This window comes from Anoplophora glabripennis, unplaced genomic scaffold, assembly GCF_000390285.2.
Source record: "Anoplophora glabripennis isolate ALB-LARVAE unplaced genomic scaffold, Agla_2.0 scaffold124, whole genome shotgun sequence".
NCBI classification, from domain to species: Eukaryota; Metazoa; Arthropoda; class Insecta; order Coleoptera; family Cerambycidae; genus Anoplophora; species Anoplophora glabripennis.
In genome coordinates, this window is record NW_019416267.1 from 745,720 (window position 1) to 771,321 (window position 25,602).

The 25,602-nt window shown below is 33.5% G+C and overlaps 1 protein-coding gene across 2 annotated transcripts in view; it reads right to left on the reverse strand.

Moving 5' to 3' along the window:
• Positions 1 to 25,602, reverse strand: part of LOC108904775 (rho guanine nucleotide exchange factor 12) — a 194,936-nt gene that overhangs the window by 126,954 nt on the left and 42,380 nt on the right. The window contains exons 5-10 of one of the 2 annotated variants that reach the window (XM_018707449.1): positions 23,046 to 23,240; positions 18,161 to 18,625; positions 9,253 to 9,483; positions 5,113 to 5,265; positions 4,498 to 4,710; positions 2,280 to 2,747 (exon numbers count right to left, since the gene is read on the reverse strand). In XM_018707449.1, the coding sequence (XP_018562965.1) occupies positions 2,280 to 2,747; positions 4,498 to 4,710; positions 5,113 to 5,265; positions 9,253 to 9,483; positions 18,161 to 18,625; positions 23,046 to 23,240 (1,725 nt within the window). The remainder of the gene's footprint in view (positions 1 to 2,279; positions 2,748 to 4,497; positions 4,711 to 5,112; positions 5,266 to 9,252; positions 9,484 to 18,160; positions 18,626 to 23,045; positions 23,241 to 25,602) is intronic. The other variant, XM_018707450.1, reaches the window with a different exon arrangement.

The window sequence follows — 25,602 nt, forward strand, 5'->3', positions numbered from 1 at the left end:
TTATTGTCCCCCAAATAAAATAATCCAGGTCTGTTGAGCGAGGCGGCTGTAAAAATATGTGACAGTTGTCATGTTGATTGTTACTTACCTGTCACGGCCAACTTAAAATGCGCAATACAAATGGAAAAACTATTTTGGGAAAAAGGAAATGTTTATTCGAAAATAAAATGAAAACGACTGGGTTTAGATATAGGGAAGCTTTAACGAAGTTACATTCAATTTTAATGCAGAATGCAAATACATTAAAAAATTGAGGGTTTCCATTTAAAAACTCGAGTTTGCCACATTTTCTGAACTTCATATTTGATCATTTTTTTTACCATCTTATATAAAAACTGGAAAATTTCCATTTCTGGGGAAACTAAATTTCACTGGCACTCTGCATCTGTCAATTTTTGCCTAAAAATCAAAATATCTCGGAAACGGTCGGTCCTAAATATGGAGTGTGCTATGCTTTCAACTTAACAATAAATGCTCTTTTCAAAAATGCAGTAATATACAGGGGGTTCCATTTAAAATAAGAAAGTTGGTATCGACTTCCTGTATAACCGGAAATACGATAACCTTGATATATTTTAGCTTGGTAGACCCACGGCTCGTATCACACCACCACAATTTCAAAAACATTTTTCAAGCGGCTTCCCACATATCCATCAATAGAGTTCAAGGTGAGTAATGTTTTTTGATCTTTGTATTTGTTTGCTTTTTCAGTATGAAATAATTGGTTAGGTAAAATTATTTTCTTAAAAAATAACCCTCGAATGACTAATTTTTTAATTTTTTCGCATGTGACAAAATACATAATAAAAAAAAACAAAACTTATGCCACAAATAAATAATTACAAACAATACAAGCTGATTCACAACTTATCCAAAAAAATTTGGGAATAGATGCGGCATGAAAAATGGAGTAATCGTAAAAAAATTTTTGTAAAATCCTTATAGTTTCCGATAGTGTTTACAATAGTTTTTTAGTACCTAGTTAGTGTCAAAAATGGCTTGTGTGTATCGCAACACTCGGAATTGATGGATATCGTTTTAATTTATGGTGAAGCAAGACAACATTTGTATTACAGTGAAATATTATTATTCACTTTTACTTCACAGACACTAGTAGCCAATACATCATGTTTCAAGGTGATGCATATTAAGTACATGACATCTAAAAAGTAACAGTTTTCATTCAAGAATAAGTTTGTAATAGTGCATATTATGGTGAGGTTAATGGAAAAACAATATTCAAGTAGAAACTGTGAATTTTTTAATGATATCAAAAAAGAATAAAAATTTCTAGGTTGCAGATTATTTTTATTTTGATGACATAAATGGATTTTTCCCTATTTATTACTTAGCCGACTGTGCAATTTTTTTTAAATTAATGAAATAAGGCCTTGCGAATGATTAGACAGGGGTTATTTTTGTGAAAATGGTATTGCCTCAAAACTACATACTGGAAAAACGCTAATACAAAATACCAAAAAAAAAAAAAGCAACAGTGTTTCAAACAATTAATAATTTACAGACTATGTCAAAAAAAATGATATTTAAAATTAAAATTAAAATGGCAATAAATATTATGATGGAGAAGCCTTTATCGTGGCCTCGGGGACTTCCAATACAATTGTCAAAGTTGATGGAGATCGTTTTAATTTATGGTGAAGCAAGACAACATTTGTATTATGGTGCAATGTTAGTGTTATGGTGAAGCAGGACAACATTTGTGTTAGTTTGTAGAAACAGGACCAAATGTGTTTTTTTTTTATATATAAGTTTTGAATCACCCTGTATTTAAAATTGTATTTCTAACAAAAATCCTACTTTTTTACGTGAAATGGATTCTTTTAGATGGAAAGTTTATTGTGAAATAAAAAAATATCACAACTCTACAAAGAGTTCATTCTTCCAATAAAATGAGAGATTTCTTTTCCTAGAAATAAGGGGAATTAGAAACTAACCAAATTTTCAAAATATTTGGTGGCCTGTATTTATAAATCAATTTAATCAATTTTTATCTTCAGTTAAACAAATCATTAGCCAAGTTTCATGTAATATATATTACAAATATTTTTTTTTAATTTCAACAACTTGCATCTCGAAAATAAAGTGTTCCACACCTAATGTTCAATATACGTATTTATGTCAATTTTTTTTTATAAATAATGATCCTCCCCATCAAATGCAATAATCTAGACAAGACAACAAATAAATGTCTAAAATACCTACTGCAACTGATCGATATTTGACAAAACATTAAAAAATTATGTGAAATACGCACTTACCTTTCTAGAATACTTCCCGATAAACTTCGTCCGGAAAGATTTCTCCTTACTAACAAATGTCGGACACCTATCGAGTGCGTGCGGGGCGGGACGAATCTGGAAAATTCTCGTCAGGACCGTGGTGAAGGCAGCGGCTGTATAATAACGCTTCAAATCACAATTTTCCTTTTCAATTTCGTCTAAATAAGGGTCTAATTTCTCTAAGAACAACGTTTCGTACAATTTAGTTTCCTTCGCTTTATCGTTATAAACTTCTGCGAGGGCCTGGTCGGTGGGTCCGAAAATTGTACCTAACCCGGCGGTTCTCTTCTGTTGGAATTCGGCTAGTAGCCTCGTTAGTTCCTCCTTGGCTCTAGACCTGGCCTTCCAGAATATTTTACGTAACCGGTCTTCTTTATCAAATTCTTTCGTAAGGACATCGTCGATTTCTCTGGCTATGTTCTCATCGACGTTGCTTAAGCGTAGAGGCTGCATAAAAAAACGATTCCTTATTTTTACGGTACTTTCGTAAACATATTTATTTTAATTATTCTTTTTAAATCGATTTCTATTCAATTATTCTTCGGAATCAATTTTAATATCTATCAAAAAGTAGGGAATGTGCAGTGGCTGGCGAAAACTGAAGTTATCATATTTTTAATAAGAAATAAGACATACCAGATTTTAGAAGACGATTTCTAGGTCCACAAAGTGATGAGAGAGTGATGAAAAAATTTCAAACAAAATTTGCAAAATAAGAAAATCAAATAGGGATTGTGCTTTAGATCTCGAAAAGAAATATATTTTTCTTCATAAACAACTGACAGATAAAATTAGTTTTTTTTTAAACTTATTTTTTAATTTAATATTAACGAACCATTTTTCAAAATTCAAAATGCTGTTTAAATGAAAATTAAAGTTATGCGGAAAATAAAGAAACACAAAAAAAAAGTTGTTTGTACTTTTCATGCGACATATGTTATCCGTAGTAATTTTGCCTCCTGATCACGAATCCTGTGTCAGAATTGAGCTATCCATCACAGGAATTTCCTAACCTCAAAAAACAGGTCAAAAACACCAAAAATTCACGAAAAACTGCTAGGAAAAATACAAAAAAACACTTTTTTCTATATCCATATGGCACAAATGTGTTTCTTTTTTAAATTTGGTCAGAAATCTTGGATCCGTCATCTTGAATTTTGCAAAACTGACCTCGAATCCGTGATCAGCGACCCTGAAAACTGCCGGATACCAAATTTGGCGCGAATTGGTTATTTTTGAAAATTCGTGATATCTGACCTTAATTGACCCATTTTTTTGAAAAAGAATCATCAATTCTGACCGCGGATTCACGTTCGGCGGGGCTTAACCATATAAATGAACATTTGAATACTTATAGAACAAATTTTTTTTTGTATTTTTCCTAGCACTTTTTCGTGAATTTTTGCTGTAACTGGACCCCAGATGGGGTACCCATAAAACTCGCTAACTGCTGCACAGTGGTTTATTTCATTTGTTTAGTGCATTTCAGAGGGCTCTACAGCAAATAGGCAACCAGCAATACATTTTTATAGATTTTATTACACAGTTTGTCTAAATATGAATTAAGGCACAAATAACAGACTTTCCTCCATTCTCACACAGATTTTTTTATAAAATGGAGTTAGTTTGAAGCTCAAATTACTTTTTGGTGTAAAGAAATTAGTAATTTACTATGCTGCTTGTTCAAAAGTGGAAAATTACAAACTTCTTTACAACGAAAAGTAATTTGAGTTTCAAAAAAACTCCATTTTATAGAAAATCTGCGTTAAGATGGTAGAAAGTCTGTTATTTGTGCATTAATTCATATTTAGACAAACGGTGTAATAAAATCTATAAAAATGTATTGTTGGTTGTCTATTTTGTAATAGAGCCCTCTTAATGCATTAATACAGGTCCACCTCTAAACAAATTTATAAATGCCTATTGCTTCACTAATTTACTAAAAAATTTTCTGATTACATTGTGATGCACCAGTGTCATGTTTGTAAAAAGATTTAGCTGGGTTGGAATTAATATCACTGTAAAAGACATAACGAAAATGTAAAATAACACAAACTAAAATCGACTATTACAGCTGCCATACTAGATATTTTTATATACTCTAATTTTTATGTTCGGTGTTTGTATTGTTTTAATGTATGCGGTCAATATTAAACCTAAAATAACCTAAAATAAAACAGTTTAATAAATTTCTTACCGCTCCTGGAACTAAGAAGCATGAATGTATCTCAAAAGCCCATTTTCTCATTTCTTTGGCATTTCCTTCCTTATAAAGGTCCGTTAATAGGTAAAACATCAGACTGTTGGGATCAGAATTTGATAATATATAATTAGTGAAGACGGCTAGATGAGGTAAGTGCTCCCATAACTTGGAAAGGGATTTGAAGTAACCATGGTCCTTGAACTGATTCTAAAATCACACAAAAGTACGATTACCTTTAAAACACCCGTGATTTTTTTATCGAAGTGATAAAAGTTAAGGGAAATCAAATTCTCTACGAATTTCAACTATCAAAATTAATTAAAACAAATTTGTAATCCTTGGTGCTGGATAAAATTACTAACAACATTGCTTTCATTGTTATTTATTTTAGCTTTCAAATTATTAAAAAAAGAAACATGACAAGAAAAACTAACCCAAATATCGTTTAGAGTGCAATGTTAGTGAAATTAATTTTATTTATTTTTTATTTTTACCTTTCTTTTCAGTGAAAGCTAGTATTTTTTTTGGTCACATTATTTCTCTTAAAGAAAATCTTACTTTCAGTGAAAAAAAGATTGATATAATTAATGTAACGTAATCAGTGCTTACAATTTCTTGGTCTGAGATTTCGTCATCCTCCATACTTATAATGGGTTCTTGGGAGACTTGAGGATTAGCAGCGTGTATTGGAGAACTGTTTGCCAATACACGTGTAGATCCATTACCCCGAAAAGGTGAGGCATCAGGAGAATCCATTAAGTTCTAAAAATTTGTTTTTAATATATGGTGTTTATAAGAAGCAGATGTCTATTCAAAATATTTTCGTTTAATACTGTATAAATGTGGGTATAATCCTAACATCCAAGATAGAAATATTTATAATTTTTTTCTGAAATAAATTTTTCAATTAGATTGATTACTGTATATACTTAAGTAGGTATATGAATTGTTTTACTGCTTTTTTTTTAAGAAGAATAAACTCCACAAAAAAATATTTAAGAAAATAAAAACAAGGATTAACGGAGTTTTCTTTGAAATCTTCAGCTAACATGGTGACTTATTTCTATCTTTTACATTTTTACAACATGATGAACTCAACAATAATAATGAATTGAACAAACTGGACTATATTTGATTTGAAGATTCTTTTAGAAATTTTCTTACGTATTACCCACTTTCATTCTTTGGTTGAGTGTTTTAGCATCATTCACATCGCTACAAAATTATATTTTTATGTTCTCTGAATAATATACAAATTGTTAGAAGTTTGAATGCCTTAATTTTAACAGACGATAAAATATATTAAAATAAACAAAAAAGCCTTATATGACATGGGTCCTAAACTCAATCATTTCCGAGAAAAAAAAAAATCAAATTCTCCAATTTGATGTAAAAAAGTTCGATTAATTAAGGAATATTGACATAACTGCGTGCATAGAATACCATAAAATACAATGTTTATCACTGTTTTGAACTTCTTTATGCTTAATTCTAAAAAATAATTAGCATTGTAATAAATTTAAAAATTTGATAAAATTCATATCGAGCAATGTGACAACGTCGCGGCGGTTAACACGAGGTACTAAGGTGTTCAACAACCAACAATACGCAATTCAGTTGGTATATGGAATTCGACAGTCGAAGACTTGCGAGAACAAATTTTTGCCGCTGCCCGTCAAATAAGGATAAATCCGGGTATTTTCTATCGAGTTCGCGAAAATTGGATTCGAAGATGTTATGCGTGCATCGATAATGGTGGTGGACATTTTAAGCATATGTTGTTGTAGTTTGTTTGTTTGTTTTGTACTTTGTATTTAAAAATTACTGAATTTTGCTTTTTGGTAAGTACCGACCAACTCTCATATAATTTCCATTGTGTTAACTCCCTCTTGGACGGACATTCTCTTGAACGGACGCGGACACAAGAAAATGTTCTCTTAAACGTACAAAAAAATAAAATAAAAAGGAAACAGTTAAAAATTGCTTCCGTAAAGCAGGATTTAACCATGAAAATAAAAGTGAAGATTAGTTAACTGAGGATGTCACATATATCTGATCCAAAAATAAGAATTTGTTGGAACTGACTGATAATGAAAACCTTAATGATTTTTTGAACCTAGATGGAAATTTGTATGTTGAAGATCCAGATTCAGGACTAGAAACAGAAAACCTTGTTGAAATACAAGAATTTTCCGAAGATTCTGATGTTGATGAGGTTCCAGTACCAACAGAAGCTATACCAAATTATGGTGAAGCTATTATCCTAACCAATCAGCTTAAACATTTGGTCTTTGGACCTTATTTCCAAATTAGAAATACGATTTCTGGACGCTATTTTAAAGAAAACGAGGAGACAAACAACAATATATGAATTTTTGCGTCATTAACGTAACATTTCATTTCATTTTATGTATTACTATAATACATTATATTTTGTATGAATTTTGTAAGGTTAAAAACTTTTACATATATACACGTTTTAAATGTCCCAATTTTTTTAATTACAGTTTTCATTAAAAAAACTATTTTTTTTCGTATTTCAATGTACATATTTTTCAAATTCATAATTTGATTAAAAGTTCCTGTTTTAAGAGATTCATAATTACTAAAATTCAAGTTAAAATTTAAGTACAACGCTATCTTCTCACTACAAATTCGATACATTTTATTTTATATATTTAAAAACTGGAAAGCAATTGTCTTGCAATTTACTAAATGTTTCACAATAGTTAATAGTTGTTTACATTTTTGTTATCCATAGGACAAGTTTGTTTTAAGAGATTTATAATTACTAAAATTCGAGTTAAAATTTAAGCACAACACTATCTGCGTCCTACAAAATCGATACATTTTATTTTATTTATTTAAAAACTGGAAAACAATGGTCTTGAAGTTTACTAAACGTTTTACAATAATAGTTGTTTACATTTTTGTTATTCCGTAGGACATGTCTGCCGCGTGCACAAGTGGTGTGCATCAGCTGTGTAACATTAGCTGTTGTCACGTTGTGATGAAATTGTGAAAGTAATGGCAGTCAAACTTCTTACACCCTGTATATTTAAAATAACAAAATAATACCCTACAGTAATATTTAAAACATCAAAACTGAAATTTTTATTTTGCTACGTAAGGTGTCCGAAAACTATGAATTTGAAATAATTTTAAAACCATTTCAAGTTTTTAATAAAAAGCATGTTACCATTTTTTAAAGAACCGTATTCAGTCTATGACTTCTGACGTTAAGCTAATTTAGATGAACTACATAATATCAATCCACCCAATGTGATCTGACAACAAAGTGATTAGTGGGCAAAAAACGAAAGGCCAACATTCACTTGGCGAAATGAAAATGGCCAAATATGTCAGCACTTTATTTTATTACATTTATTTTAGTTTTCAGTTTATCGATTGATCAGAAAGTATTTATAATATTATATAATTTCTCGATTTCCTGCGTAAAGTATTAGTTTTTACTGAAATCGAAATAGAATTTGTTCAGTACATTGTTGTTTAATTTTAAAGTAAGATGTATTGTGGTATTTAGTGGTGTCTTGGGTAGTGTAAGTAATAACTTTAAAAAGTTATTTATTTCAGTGTTTGATGACGGACGGCATGTTTGTGTATCTTCATTGAGGTAACACTAACTTGTTCAGCGGCAAAGTATGAAAGTTACCAAAAAATTATAAAAATTCTATTTTCATGACAGAATATGAGAAAAAAACTAGTGATCTCTTTCTAAAAGTCAAAAGTAGCCTTTATTTATAAATATGACCCTTATATTTATCAAATATTCAAATACACTAGATGGGCGTTAAGAAATTACAATCTATTTTGCAAGTAAACGATGTCCCAAAAGTAACGCAGGATTTGAATTGTGCGCAATTTTCTTTCCAGAGTTGATTGGCAGCGTTGTGCAAGATCACGTTTGTAGTAAATACGTTACGGTTAGAAAAATGGAGTGCTATACGACGCATGAGCGAGTGAAGATTGTGAAAATTCGTTACAAGTATGGAGAGTGTGTAGCCGAGACTGTGCGCTAATTACGTGGAATGGAATTTTCGTTAGAAGGAACACCCCAAATGAAACAACTGTGAAAATATAGTTGCCAAATTTCAACAAACAGGTTCAGTTGCAGTCAATAAAAAAACAGGCTAGCCTTGTACTGAACGTTCAGTCGAAAATATAGCTACAATGAGTGATAGTATGGCGGAAATTCAAGTAACCTCAGTGTGCCGTCGGTAACTGCAATTAAACATTTCAAAAAGCACAATACAGTGGATTTTAACAAAAGATCTGCATCTACATCCATTCAAGATTCAGCTAATCCAGGACTTGAAACCAGACGATCATTTAATGCTCCGGACATTCGTTGATTGGATGTTGGAGAATCAACAAATGGATGGCGATTTTGCTAAAAAAAAATCACCTTCAGCGACGAGGTACATTTCCATCATAGTGGGCATGTGAACAAGCAAAACTGTCGAATTTGGGGCAGAGACAATCTTTGGGTCATTCAAAAACGACCACCAACTCTTTGGAATGAAAATGGAGCACAATTCAAATCATGTGTTCATTTTAATTAAAATGGTAACAAAATGTCTTGAAATGTCTCTGAAAAGATCGCGGAAAAAGAGACAAATTTCAGAAATGTTCAGTTTTCCAGGAATATTCAATAGATGGGGCTTTTCCCGTCTCTACATTATGAAGATATATGTATGCATACAGTACAATAATGAAAAATTAACTCACATCTCCAAATGTGGCATCTCCATCCTCCGGAATACAAATTCTATCCCTTCTAGAAACTTGAGGACTAGGATAAGGAGGAGGGGGAGTTCCCGGGGGCGTTTCCGCTCCCTCCCACTCCTCTTGCCTAAGGTCGTTCATGCTTTCAGAAAGTTTTCTAGAACCATCAACTCCACTAAGGACCATCAGTGTTTCTGGACTAGATTTCGTTCGATGATGAGTTGGGTTGGGCGACTGCAAAGCAATTTCAATTATTTATACTAGTCTCATTGCACCGTCCACACAATTTTGATTTTATGTGTTCACAATTTGTTCGTCACTATCCAAATGTAAACAGCAATTACACTGATTCGTTACCATGAACAACAAGAATAAGAAAAATGCTTTATCGGAAACGGAGATGGATAGATTAAACAAACAAATCTTTTAAAGTATTCACTGAATGATATATACTACACTTTACCAATGTCAGTGTTAATGTTTTTATAGTTTTATGTATGTACAAATTAACATGACCAAAATGATATGATGTGGATACATGCAAGTGCTAATGTACAGTTTCAAAATTATCATACACTGTTACTTAAAAATTAGTTTGCATGTTGTGTGAAAAAATTTAGTACAGATTTGATTATAGTATGTACAATATTTATGAATAAAAGAACATTCAGTCAGAACATCAAAGTTTGCTATGTAACATTTTATTGAAACAGGAAGTTACATTTCTTAGCGACGAAACTGACAAAAGCCTACACTACACACCTTTACCTTTTCATTGATCAAATTTTAAATTAAAAAAACTCGATTTAAATCGCTTCGGCCTGGTAGATTAAATTCTGCGAATAAACTCAACAATAATAACATATGTTCACACTTTGCTGATTAAAACTGTATGAGAACCAGTTCTAAGAAATCACCGAGACCTTTAATATTAATGAATATGATTTTTATTATCAAAATATATTATAGTGAAACAGATAAATAATAAATTCCCAGTTCACGGTTAATTAAGAACGATAAAATGTACGTCATTAAAAAACTCATTATCAAAGGTTACTAAGTAATTAAGAAAAAACCCAAAAAATGTGTTTATATTCTTCATATATTAAGTTTCAATAACTGTAACATATTAAGATTAATTAATATTCTGTTATATTCAATAAAACCGTACAGTTTGCTTCTCTCTATTTTACACCCGCTCACGGCTTATTTATTACTTTTTGGAGATAGAAAAAATATTAAAAATACAAAAGTTGTAAGAACTTTTCTGAAACTTAACAATTTTATATGAAAGTTTCGCAAACGTGTGAAATCAATAATTTTTTTTTTTGTAAATGAAAAATTATGTACATATTTAACATATTGAAAATTTTCTCGGGGTTCTAATATACAGGGCGATTCACAAATGGTGACCAAAAATGGAAACTCGTATTTTATTTAGAAAAATATGCCACCGATACCCTGTATCTCCGCCACTGGAGCATGTAAATTTTAGGAAAAACCCTCAGATTTTGGACAATGTTTACATAAATACATGTGCCCAATTCCAAATTATTTCACTTACTAGTTTTTAAATTATTTAAAAAAATAATAAAATAAAATATTTTTTGAAGTTTAACACCCTGTATCTTTTTTATGAAGCGTTCTAGATAAAAACGTTATAGGAAAGACCCTGAAAATTCACCAAAGAATAAGAGGTTTCATTTTTGGTCACCATTTGGGAATCACCCTGTACAAATCTGGAGTTGCACGTCCGGGGTGTGTGGGTACATGTCTGCATGTCACCCATTTTAAGTATCACGTTAAGAGTACCAGCCTGACGCTAGGCCGGTCTAACAGTCGCAAGCGATAAAGAACAAATGAATCTACAACGTGGGACACACACACACACTATGGTTCCGGGAAAAGGGCCACAGCAGATTGGTGCTAGGAACTAGATACATATACCTGTCTCGCATATGTATCCAAACCCTAGACCAGTTCGACGTCANAAAAATATTTTTTGAAGTTTAACACCCTGTATCTTTTTAATGAAGCGTTCTAGATAAAAACGTTATAGGAAAGACCCTGAAAATTCACCAAAGAATAAGAGGTTTCATTTTTGGTCACCATTTGAGAATCACCCTGTACAAATCTGGAGTTGCACGTCCGGGGTGTGTGGGTACATGTCTGCAAGTCACCCATTTTAAGTATCACGTTAAGAGTGCCAGCCTGACGCTAGACCGGTCTAACAGTCGCAAGCGATAAAGAACAAACGAATCTACAACATGGGACACACACACACACACACACACACACTATGGTTCCGGGAAAAGGGCCACAGCAGATTGGTGCCAGGAACTAGATACATATACCTGTCTCGCATATGTATCCAAACCCTAGACCAGTTCGACGTCAAACTGGCACTCTTAACGTGATACTTAAAATGAGTCACATGCCGACATGTGTACCTACATAAGTCTCTCATAATAAAATACCTTATAGGGACTGTTTTTATGAAGAAACTGAAGAAGCAGCTGTAGGTTCACCCTTGTCCCCAATTTTGGCCTATATCTATATGGAAACCTTCGAAAATAAAGTCCTGGAGTCAGCAAAAGTGTTGGTTCCGGTAAATGCAGATGGAAGAAAATGGTAGACTGCAATTCCTAGCTGACTTTTGTCAAGAGAAAACCAAACGACACCCTGAGGTACAGTGTTTCCAAAAAGCTAATTTACACAGATGGACTGAAGATTGAGTTTCATCGACAAGCCCAGGTATCCAGGTATTGTCAACATATTGTATATACAAGAACAGGGACCATCTGTGAGCCGGAACGCTTAGAGGAGGAACTACAGCACTTGCAATCTCCTGTTAGCGAAAATGGATACCCAAACAAGAATGTTAAATAAGTCATCAGAAAGACATCTAAGGAAAAGGAAAAGCGAAATATCTAGCAACAATGTTTGTGCTCTATACACAAGGATGCATTAACAAGATACGACACCTCAAAGAAGATAGGGACAGTCGTTCCGAAGACAAGTATAGGGAGGGTCTACTCCAAGACCTCTGTGCATATAGCATCCCATATGTATGATGAATGTTTAGAACCACCAGGAATTTAAAAACGACTCATCCAAAAAAATTCAGGAATAGAATGATATGCGCCAAAAACTACAAGTCATGCACCGGTACACCAGGGACCAGTGTACACAGCAAATCCCGTTTCTGAGTTTTTGCTGAAGAAAAGTCATAACCAATATAAGATATGACCAAGAAAGTGTGCCAGAAGCATAATATCTTAGAAAACAACATAACAAAAACATGGCTGCCTAGATACAATCTTTTTCCAACAATTTGAGCTTGTGGCAGACACTCTTAAGCTATCTCCTTATTACTAAAGAAAAACCTATCAATCATTGTCACTGCAATCGTAAGAAACTAATCAATCCAACTATGCTCGCAATTACATATTTAAAAACCTACAAGGTGACAAATTTAAAAAACAAATCTAGGTTCGTTTTGACACCATCATTTGTTTTATCTGACAGAAAATGATGGCGCTTCAGCCTGCTTACAACAACTCCAGTTATCAAGACCTACTGCTCATAAACGACTTAATTTTGAATTGTTTTTTTGTTTAGGTTTCATGTTTACTACAACCCACACCCATACCTAATGAAAGTATCAATTCATGAAACGCAGCCTTTTATTGCAAAAACTGCTATAAGTCCAATGTACCAGAGAGATTACTGTTAGATCCTCGGCAACCACCACACAATAGATCTGTCTTGGTTCTCCAGACCTAACTCCGTTAGATTTTTACGTCTGGGGGCGGGCCAAAGAACTTGTATATGCCACGGAAGTTGAAAGTAGGGAAATTTTCTTTTTACCTCTTCCAAAAAATTTGTGAGTTATAAAAATGACAACTAGATGTTATTTGATAGTAATTTTGAATTTGATAGAACCAGACAATACAAACATAAAAATTTAAATTAAATTTGGAGGCTACACCAATAACTTTTTTTTAATTTAAGTTTAAATATTGAATTTTGAAATTTGTCAAAACAACAATAAAAAAGTTGTAATAAAAAAACACATGGAGCCAAGAGTGAGTTATTGGCACTAAAGAGATTGCACATCACCTCTCTTTTCGGCCAATTCAATTTGGCAAACGATGCACCAAACACCCTGTATCATTGCATTCAAAAAAAAAAATTGCTTTGAAATCACGAGAAAATTTACCAAAACTGTTCCTACATTTTTTTTATAATTATAAAAATAAAAGGGTGGGGGTAGAGCTTTTTAATTTTATGTAAAAATTCCCATATACAAGTATATAATTTTTACTGTCCCTTGATTGTGTCTACAACGGAGCTCCACTGCATTTAACTTTTTTTTTTCTTCAAAAAATAACAGCTACATTTGGGAGTGGATAGGAAAACAAATTATTTAATAAATCTACTCGTTTTGGAAAGATATTTCAAGTGATTTATACATATAATTTACCGATTATGGATAAAAAATTTATTCCATTCCTTTTCAAAAGTTAACAAACCTTAACTACTTAGTCATTTGGTAACAGGAAACCACCACTTTTTAATGAATACACAACTTCTGGAATTAATTAATCAAACACAATCATGAACTTCACAAATCTTACATGTGTTCAATATTAAAAGACAAATTTAATAATTTTAATGGATCAGTCATAATCAGCGGAAACCAAAAGTATGTGTTTATTTACAGACATTATCTATACAGGAAAATGATTTCCACATAAATTTTATTCAATTATTGGCTACGTGAAAAAATGATAAACGATAAACAGGATTCTTAAGAAGTAAAATATTTTAATAATTTCATAATTTATTTTTCATAAATACCAAAAATCGCCTTGAAAAAAGTTCTGCCACACCCCATGTAGGTACTTAAAATATTTTAATGAGATGAGTCAAATTTGTATTTTCAGCCATCATTTAAATGTTGAAAACCACATACAGGGCGTTCATAAGTGATTACAAGCCATCAATATTAATGAATCGTTTACAATGAACAATGACAAACTGTTACATCTACGCTCGAGATAATGCGATCGCTGATTGGTTGAATAAAAGCTCGTGAAAATAACACAAATCACCAGCCGGTGAAACGGAATATTGTTTTAATCTAATCTTGATATTGTTTTAACAATTTTTAATTTTACCGAAATTTAATTGCTAACACGAAGGAAATAAAATTCCATACAAAACTACTCGTCACATGGCTTGTAATCATTTCTGAAGGTACTGTATATGGTTCAATTGCAAGGACATCATGATTCTTCACTCCATAACAAATCTTTTGAATTGTTACATTGTTCAACAAATGTCAAATTTTTATTTAGAAGTCATCAATTGTTACAATGTCCATTATCCCTTTTGTATTTTACAGAATAATTTAATTCACAACAAAATTCCACTGTACTAATATCCAATTCTCTTTTTTTTCAGGTATAGAACTGACATTTCCTTTGCTTTCGTTTAGAATATTTTTTCTCTGAGCCCTAACAACTAAATTTCCGGACGAGTGGAAATTTTGTCAAAAACAGTTTAATGTCACACAACTTTAGAATAAACGTATTCTACAGCAGCTTCTTTCTTTGACAAACACTTTAGGTAACATTTCAAGGACTATTTTACAAACAATTCAATTTACTTCGATTTGTAAGCCCTTTGAATGTCCATTGCTGCAATTCCTGTGTCTGTCAGTGTTACCGACAGTATTGTACAAAACTATGACGTGCTGCTTGGCAACCTCCAAAAAATGTGTGAAATAAGAATTCACCAATAGGAGCAGGGAAAATCAGGGGAAAAAAGTTGCTGGCATAGTGAATATGTCAAAATCCACAGTTGAAGATTGAATTTCAACATACCAAGAAACTGATAGTATAGACTGTTCTGGAGAGAGTTCTGGTCAACTGCCAACAATTATTAAAAGCTCACAAACCTCTTGTTGATACCTGAAAGTGGCAAAGAAGTGTGAGAGAAATTGTGGTGTAGAACCAAAGAACAAACACTAACATATCCAAAGAACGTTATCATCAGTGGGCACACAGTTTTAACAAAGCAAAATACCTTGATGGGCAATAATTATTAACGTCGAAAGATAAATAAAGATTTTATTTTCCTCAAGGCAAAAGAAAAATCACTCTTGGAGCTCCATAAGCGTTTAACATGAGCTAAACCAAGAACTACTTGGGCAAGTGAAGACTGGACTTAAGTAATTTTAAGTAATGAATCCAAGTTTGGTGTGCATGTTGGAGATTTTCCTGAGCACATGACATGAAGGGTAAGGAAAGCTTTCCAGAAGAAGTGTTTAAGGCCGTTTTATAAACAAGAAATCACACTTTTAGTAAGACAATAGAACAGGAAAATCATCATCGCCATTTTTGACTAGAGAAATGTTGAAATACAAGGACACCTTTAATATTTTGTAGTGAAAGATCATAGAAAACATTGACAAGTCATGTAAACATCGGAAAATGTAGTTGTCCTATTTTGTCAAGAGCTATTAATTTTTATACCCTGGAGAAAACTTGTGTACTAGTACAATGAAGAGATATTTTTTCTAACTGGCTTAGATTTTCTAAATCTCTCGGCAAAAGACTGCTAGAAGTTAACTGAATATTGAGCATTGAAACACCTCCCTTAAAACATACACTAAATTTTCCACAAGTAGAAATGATTTAAGGATGCATGACGCCAAAGGGGATAAGAAAACTAGAATTCATATGGCACAGTTAACGTCAGAACAATTCAGCAAATGAAATTTCATTTTCCAGCAAGATGGTGTATGCATAGCCAAACTTACAAACAAATGGCTTAGAGATAATGAAATGAATATCTTGAACTGGCCATCAAGCAACTCCAATCTAAACGTCATTCAAATATTATGATATATGAAAAGGTCCTTGAGGAACAACCCCCAAAAGACAATTCCTGATGAATTTTTCACTCTGAAGACTTTGCAGAAGCTTAAGACGACATAGAATTTGCGCTTTCATAAAAGCCAAAGTAGATTCTGAGAATTACGCAATCAGAAGCAAACTCTTCCATCCGAACATTTAGTAGTTAGGGCTCATATACATATACTAGGTGCATTCCAAAGTACACAGTATTTTTCAAAAATAGATATTTCTAGTGAGGACATGCGTCGAAAGGTAGATCCTTCACTGATGTACTGCCAAAATTTCATGATATTTGGACGAATAGAAGTGGAGTTCTTGCATCTGAAGTGGCAGTTGTTTGTGGCAAAGATACAAAAATGAGTATTGAACGAAGAGTTAATATTAACTTTTGTTTTAAACATGGTAAAACTTTTACTGAAACGTTTCAATTGATGAATCAAGTTTATGATTATCATTGTTTTCCCGTGGCAGAGTTAATGATTGATATATATGGTTTAAAAATGGTAGTGGGGACATAATTGATGAGCAACAAGTCGGCCAACCGAAACCCTTGATCACTGCAAATTCCATCAAAACTATGAATTCATCAAAGATCAGCCAAAATCTTCATTGAAATTCATGGAATTGGAATTGAGCATCTCAATAGCATCAATCTATCGCATTTTGGCCAAATATTTGGGCTACCGAAAAGTGTATGCACGGTTTGTTCCGCACAAGTTGACTGATGACCAAAAATTGATCAGAATTCAACATTCGAAGGACGTCATCAAGGAGGCCAAAAAGATCAACATTGTGACTTGTGGTGAAACGTGGTGTTTTCAATTTGATCCAAAACCCAAGCGCCAAAATGCCAAATGGAAGGCACCAGACAAACCAAAACCCAAAAAATTTCGTATGGAGAAGTTAAAAGTGAAGACAATGTTGATTTGCTTTTACGATTCCAAGGGCATTGTCCACAAAGAGTTCGTTCCGCTGAACCAAACCATTAACCACTAAATTAAATCCGAGATGTCATTGTAAACAGTGTCGTAGTAAACGATGTGGGTACACATGTCTGCAAGTGACCCATTTCAAGTATTATGACAAGCGCGTCAGCCTGACGCCGCCCGGACCGGGCTACCCATTGCAGACGACAAGAAACAATGTGCAATGGTGGATATGGTTCCCGGAAGAGGACCACGGCAGATTGGCGCCAAGGACCAGATACTTATACCTGCCAGTGACGCCACAACAAGAAGACTCCAGCGAATGCTCGCTCCAACAACACTTACTCTTCTTCACTAACTTGTTTTCAATAAAAATTCTTTTATTTCTATTTACTGTTGAGAGAGTTTTATTTTGCTGCACACCGAAAGCAACCCTCAACGATATTTTTAATATGGTATTTCTATAGGATTTAATCGGGACTTCCAAATTCCGTCGTTATATCCATTATGTCGTACAAAGCAATGTCGTTATAACCAATTTTCACTGTATTAACATTATAACAAGTGTCAGATGCATATTTAAGCGACTAAGTAACGGCGCTGCAAAATTTTCAGGCCACTAGAAACAAATATAAAAGAAATACTAATACATAAATACTAAAAAAAAACTAAAATAATGAAATTATTCTGGATATGTTTACAGTAAATTATTAAGAAAAAAAAACTAAGTAACGTTGCCCGTAGTTCAAAGAACGGTCTCGTATATTTAAGATCCCAATGATGAACATCAAATTTCACTCATCTTGTACATAATTATTAGTTTACACGTCCCCGAATTTCATTTTCATAAAAGAAGATGAACAATCAGTAGGCAAAGGTGATGTAGGTAAAGGCGATATAGAAAAATAACAAATGTAAGTTTCTGTTCGATAAGTTAAAAAGAAGCAAAGCACAGAGCAACGGCAGCTTTATTGCGGCGGCACTGTACACACGGAGTGGTGAAGGCAAACACATTAAACATTAAGAATTCATCAAATAAGGTTCTACTATGTTACTTACATAATTGTTAACTAACGTAGCGCAGGTGGCCACTAACGGGTAGGACATTTGTTTATTTATCGAGTTAACCGCATCCGGGTCCGTCCGCTGAGGCAGGGGGGCCGAATGGGGTGTTCGAGGTGGTAAAGGAGGAGGTCTATCGGATCTGTCCAGAACGAGGGGGCCAAATGGTGGATGGCGTTTTCGCGAGGATGGGATCGTGTTCGCTATGTTAGAGTTAATTTCGTTGTTAAAAGAATTAATGTCTAAAGGCACTTTCCCATTAATATGTGATAAGGCACGTTTATTATTTAAGGTATTAGTTTCTGTGTTGACTCGCTGGCGGGACTGGTGGACGTTTCTCTTGGGTAGCGGCGGAGGCACGTCTGAATTTCCATTGGGCGACGTCGGTGTGGTATTTCGGTGTTTTTTAGGGGATGGAAGAGGGACAAAAGTATGAGAAGTGTCTAGGAGCGGAGATTGTTGCTGTAAGAGAGAGATCAAGTAAAGCGTTGTTAGTTATGTGTTGATGCCGCTGAGGCTGTGAGGCTGCCCAATATCCTCCAAAACATTACGAACGTTTGTTAACTCGTATAGATCCATTATTAAAAATAAGGTCACTGCACACGTTTTGCAACACTCAGTACGTTTTTTTTTTAATTTTAAGTTCAACAACTTCATCAAAAATTATTTGCTATGGGTCAACAATCATTCTGATTTTTAGTAATGGGACGTTGATTAAGTTCTCGCTGTTTTCCAATAGATGGCGTTACCAGAACTGCAAGCTTGTATAAACATATCGAATTTCATGCCGAAAATTTTACTGCAATACTTTATTCGAAAGAAATCTGCAACTGGAGCACACAAAATTCCGGTTGAGGTTTATGGCAACTGTGTTCTGTCGCAAACAAGATGCAGAGATTGTTTTAGATGCTTCAAAAATAATTATTTTGATGTTGAAGATAAAGAACGTTCTAGCGCACCGAAACAGTTTGAAGATGAAAAATTCGAAGCATTACTTCATGACGACTCATATCAGGCGCTAAATGAACTTACAGAATCATTAGGAATTGATCACACAACAGTTTCGAAACGTTTGAAAGCATTAAGAATGATTCAAACGCGTGTCATATGAGTTGAAGCGAAGACACGACGAATGGCATCTTTGCTGTTTCTACAGCAGAAAAGAAAAGATTTTTTACATCGTATCGTAACAGGTGATGAAAAATGAATAGGCTACGATAATCCTAAGCATAGAAGATCATGAGGCAAGCCCGGCCATGCGTCAACATCATCAACAAAACTGAATATCCATGGTTGCAAGGTTCTGCTCTGCATTTCTGTAGTTTATTATGAGCTGCTCAAACCAAACGAAACGATCATGGGAGATCGCTATCAATTACAGTTGATGCATTTGAGCTGAGCATTGAAGAAAAACAATCACTATCGGAGCAGAGACCCGACAAAGTGATTTTGGAGAGTGACAACGCTCGCCCACATGTTGCGATACCAGTGAAAAACCACTTAGAAACGCTTAAATGGAAAGTCGTATCCCACCCGCCATATCCACCAGACATTGCCCCTTCTGATTATTACTTGTTCTGATCGATGGCACATGGCCTGGCTGAGCAGCACTTCCATTCCCATGAAGGTGCCAAAAAATGGGTCGATTCTTGCACAGCCTCAAAAGACGTATCGTTTTTCCGATGCGGAAATAAAATGCCACCAGAAAGATGGGAAAAAAATAGTGGCTAGCGATGGACAATACTTTCAGTAACATGTTTTTACTGATTTCTTTAAATAAAGCATTAATTTTCACGAAAAATCAGAGAGAACTTATTCTACATCCCATAACTAGATTCTTGAAACACTGCATCTAAATTTTCCATCACTCCATTTGTCTTGCTAATAAATATTTTACCTAAATTTCGAAATTGGCACAGACGATTTTATTTTATTGAATACATTTTGAAGTTCTTCACAAGACTATTTTTTTCGAAAACTTTCATCTAAATTACACTACACACTACACTTCAAAATGTTTCTAAAGAAATAAAATATTTGTGTCAAACCTCGAAATTTGAAACGAAGAGTTAAAACAGAAAAAGTCGGCATACAATGAATATGGAATGATGAAAAAATAAGATGTAATGTTGTATAACTGAAAACCAAAATGAGCAACCATTACAAGAAATAACTATGAAAGGTTTAAATCGTGAAACTGACAAAGTAAAATCTCTGCAAAAAAGGCTCTTTGGAAATAAATTGTTATCTGAAGTTAAGATCAAACTTTGGATAATTAAATTTTATTTAATGCAATCAACTGTACTCGTTTAGTACCAGTTTGTACCACTTTTTATTTTCATTTGTGCCTCCGGGTGGCAGCCAATTAAAATTCTACGTAGCATGGAGCGTATTGACAATAAAAAAATTTAAATGGGCATAGGTACCGTTTGTACGACTTTTCTTTTCATTTGCACCTTGAATTCTTAGAGATGAGAGATAAATGTATAAAATTGAAGAAATTTGCCTGATATGAAAAATACAAAAGAGTATGGATTTATAATCGTTAGTACAAGCTTCAATACTTTGGTTTCATTTGTGCTTCAAACTCTCCGAGATACAAATGACGTCAAGAGTGGAATTTTTCACAATTCTATTCCAAATTATACATTATACAAGGTGGCCCAACAAAAACAGTCCACCTGAAATATTTTCAATGCAACAGGTTTTTCTGCAAAATCCCGAAACAGGTCGATTTTGCTTTCAAGGGGATATCCCTTAAAAAATCTTAAATGGCATGGAATCGTCATTTTAAAGGTATTTCAATTCCCTTTGCAAACATGCTGAAATCTTTTTGTTTTGCCTTAAAATTAATGTTAAAAACCTGTTGGAAGTGTCGAGAAAATAAATCGAAAAAAGACTTAAAATATTAAAAAAACTCACTGGATAATGAAACTGTAAAAAATGAGGTTTATCATCAAAGTCTTGATAAAGTGATGGGTTTTATTAGAATTTTACACGCAGTTTACTTTACTTCAACTTTACATCAATCGGAATTGTCTAGGTAGTGAAATCCGTTGATTTGTTATTATTCTCTATTTTGAAGCAAACGATTCAAACCATCATGGTTTACATCGCTACAGAGAGAATTAAAATTGTCACTCTCTATTTTCAAAATAATGAAATGGCCCGGGTAACTGCAAAAATGTTTAATGAAAGGCATCCCGGTAGCCCACCCTAGGTAATAAATTTAATATCTAAATTCATGGAGACTGGATCCGTTGCTAACAAAAAACATGAAAGGCAACACACTGTTACTGAAGAGGGCTGCACAGGTTGCAATTTTGAGACATGTTGAACTGGATCCCACTTCAAGCACCAGAACAACTTCAGGAATTCCTGGTAGTAATCTTTAGAGTTTTAATTGTCAGTGTTGCGAGAAACAACTACTACGAAGGCTATATGCCCCTACCGGCATTGAATTATACTCGCAACACCTAGTGCAACAGCTAGGGTCGTTCGTCAGTTTAACCCACCAAGCACAGACCGGTTTCGGACTGCACTAGGTGTTGCGAGTATAATTCAATGCCGGTAGGGACATATAGCCCTCCGAGTAGTTGTTTCTGGCAACACTGACAATTAAAACATTGTCTTCGCCCTCTGTGGGTGGCAGTCGTGCAACAAGTACCTGCAATATGGCAAGTCGCTTCCTACTGTAGCCATTTGAATGGCACAGTTGGGAGTCAGCACGACAGATGGAGCCATTTGCGCTCCCGCGTACAATGTAATCTTTAGAGGATCTTGAAAAAGCTTCAATTTCATTCCTATAAGATTTATCTTGTGCAAGAGCTTAATGAAGATGATCTAGATTGCCGTATACAATTTTGTGAACAGAAATGTTGTGAAATGGGTCGCAATTTGAACCCTTAATTAATTAAAATTTGTTTGAAAATTTTTTTCCGTTCATTTCACCAACACTTCCAACAGATTTTTTACATTAATTTTAAAGCAGAACAAAAAAATGTCAGTATGTTTGTAACGAGAATTTCAATACCTTTAAAATGATATGCCAATTAACTCTCTGTGCCATTTAAGATTCTTGTAGGGGTTGACACCCCGTTTAGGGGGATAACTCTACATCCATGAATTTATGATCAAAAGATGTCCCCCTTGAAATCAAAATCGACCCGTTTCGGGGTTTTCCGAAAAAACTTGTTGCATTGAAAATGTTTCAGGTGGACTGTTTTAATTGAGCCACCCTGTATGACTAGTGATGAAAAACTGGAATTCATATTACAATTATGCTTCCATATAGTGAACAACAATAATAAAAAAAGTGGGAAAAATCTGAAATTGTTGCCTGATTATTAGCAACCAGCTGATTGAAATGATGTCAAAAATATTTTTTTGGGCAAAGTTTAAAGGTTAACTATTTTGAAGCAAATATAAATAGAACTGCGTGGGGCAACGGTGGTCGGAAAAAGGAAATAATATCCATTAATTCTTTTTTCATTTCTATGAGTTTTACAAACTAGTCCAAATCGGTACTGGTTGGACGACAGGCGCAGTGCCCCAATCCTGAATAACAAACCTTATACCGTCAGATCTCATGCAAATAGAAATTATCTCCATATCCAACCAGACTATCGATATTAGTAAATTAATGTCGTGTAGTATATTGGCTGCCCCAAGTGAAAAATTAGACAATCACCATCACAAGTGCCACCACATCAGCTCAACTAAAAAAATGTACAATAGAATTGAGCCGTTGTGGGAGATCTTGAAACCCACAACCACTCACTAAATTAAAAAGCAATCCATTCAATACCGGCACACAGACAAACAGAACAGAATCACTACTGCACATTTCATAACATCGTACGTCGAACGGTAAACGACTCACCTCGCTTTGACTACGTAACAACATTGCCTGTAAGGTTTGAAGATTTCTCTCCGTTTTGGCTAGTTCCAGGCACTTCTTTTCGTCTGGGGAGGAGGCGATCTGGCTCCGGAGGAGATCGACGTAATGCTGTTCTTTCTCTATCATCAATCTGTAGTATTGCTCTTTTTCCAACTGTAGCTGGTGCTGCTTTTCGTTCTAAAATATTTAAATTTCGCAATTATCCCAAGTTTGTTTTTTATTGCATCCTGGATTATATTTTGAATAATTACTTATTTGCAGTCGCGGTGATACTGAGTCATGCAAAAATGTTAAGATTTCAGTGTAACTGCCTTTGAAGATATGAGAAATATAAAATATAATCCATTCGCTAATTTTTCAAAAGGAATTTATTTTATCAAAAAAACTCAGCATTGCATTCTAGAGGAATAGATATCAATTTTATAGTTTCTTATGAAACACTAGGGTGATAGTGCCAACTTTTAATTTCAATACAAAGCTGCTAAAATTCAGAACACAGGCAAAAAAATAAGGACATTGTAATTTGTCTTTTAAAGTAATCAAAATTATATATTTTTAGAAAAAAAACATGAATGCCTAGAAGATACATTTTTTTCCATTAACCACAACATATCTACTACAAAATAGACAATAAACTCTAAAAAATGAATATAGAACAAAATAATATAAAATTGCGTTCCTTAAGTCAACTAAAAATGTAAAAATTTAAATATAAAAGTGTACATAACTATGTTGACGATGTACTTTTATCGCAACATAATATATTTTAAATTCTTGCTGATATAATTGAATTTGAAAAGGATGAGGACTCCAAAATAATTTTATGTTTATTTTTCTGCTAATATAAAAATCTTGTTTTTTGTCAATAATTTTTATTAGCTACCACAGACCCTAGCTGATCTGATAAAAATAAATAAATCTTATATACAAAGATAAGTAATAAGACCATCACTACAGCTAATAAGACAATCACTACAATAACATACTAGCAAACTAAACAAGAATACAAAAAAATTCTAGTTATACTACAACTGTGAATTAGTTTTGAGGGATTTACAATAGATGGCATAACATATGCTGTATTGTATCGGACAAGCTTCTGTAACTACATTCATGTCCATTTTGCTGAAGTGTAAACATATTTTTTCTCAGCTCCAAATATGTCAAATTATGAGCGAACAAAACACAATTTGCGGAAAGTTTAACTTTTCCTGTTTAATCCAAAGAAAAATGTTGCTGTAAATCATTGAGTTATGTTGGAATCTTACGTTGAACATACTCCATCGATAAAAATATGAGTATTGGTTTCAACATTTTAGAAATGGTGATTTCGATACGGTTGACTGAAAAAGTTCGAAGATGAACTTGTTGAATCGTTGAATGTTGATTGCAGGAAATTGAGTGCCATACAAATTGAAGCCGAGAGATGTTGATTTTTTACATGTGAACAGTTGCTTCAACAGCAAAAAAAGGTTTTTTGTATTGTATCATCATTGGTAGTGAAAAATGGATATGCTATGATAATCCTAAGCATAGAAAATAATGGGATTTGCCGAATATTCATGATTCGAAACTCATTCTCTGTATTTGGTGGGACCAGCTTAGTGTTGTGTATTATGAGCTGCTTCAACCAAATGAAACCATCATTGGTGAATGTTACCAAACACAATTGATAGTTTGAGCCATGCATTGAAGGAAAAACGTTCACAATTCGGGCAAAGGTATGATAAATTATTTTTTCAACATGACAATGCTCGAAAGACGACCACATGTTGTTCATGAAGTCAAAAAATACTTTGAAACGCTAAAATGAGATGTTTTACTCCACCTGCCATATTCAGCAGATATTGCTCCATCAGGTTCCGATCCATGGAATACAGCCTGGCTAAGCAGGGCTTCTAATCTTACAAAGATATGAAAAATTGGATCGATTATTGGATAGCATAGCAAGACGAGTTGTTCTTTTGATGCAGAATCTGTATGCTGCCAGAAAGATGGGAAAAAGTTGTGGCTAGCAATGGACGATACTTTGAAATATAATAATGTACCCAATTTTTCACAATAAAGCCTTGAATTTACATAGGAAATTCCTAAAAATTAATTCAGTGCCCTAGTAAGGAAAAACCAAGTTGACTTTGACTAATTATTTTGCTGTAAAAATTGTTTTATTTAAAATGTTAATAAACAATTAAATTTGCTTTTTCTTTTCAGTATCACAAGTTATCCAATTATAGATTAAAAAAAGTACTGAAGATATTTTTTTTCGCTTTCATAAATTAACTACCGAATATCCTGCATGGAAAAAACTAAACTGAACCTCATCATAGAACTCCCCAAAATAGGGCGTTCAATTTGAAATACCTGAAAACGTTTACTTACATTATAATTAAAACGCCTAAGGTAAATGAAAGCATTTTCAAGAATTTCAAGTTGAATGCCTGTGTCTCGGAAACTAAGGAAAGTTTTTCTAATTTTGAAGAGTTCTATCACCTGAAAAAGTTTAATTTATGACAATTCAGAACACTGTAGATTTATTGCT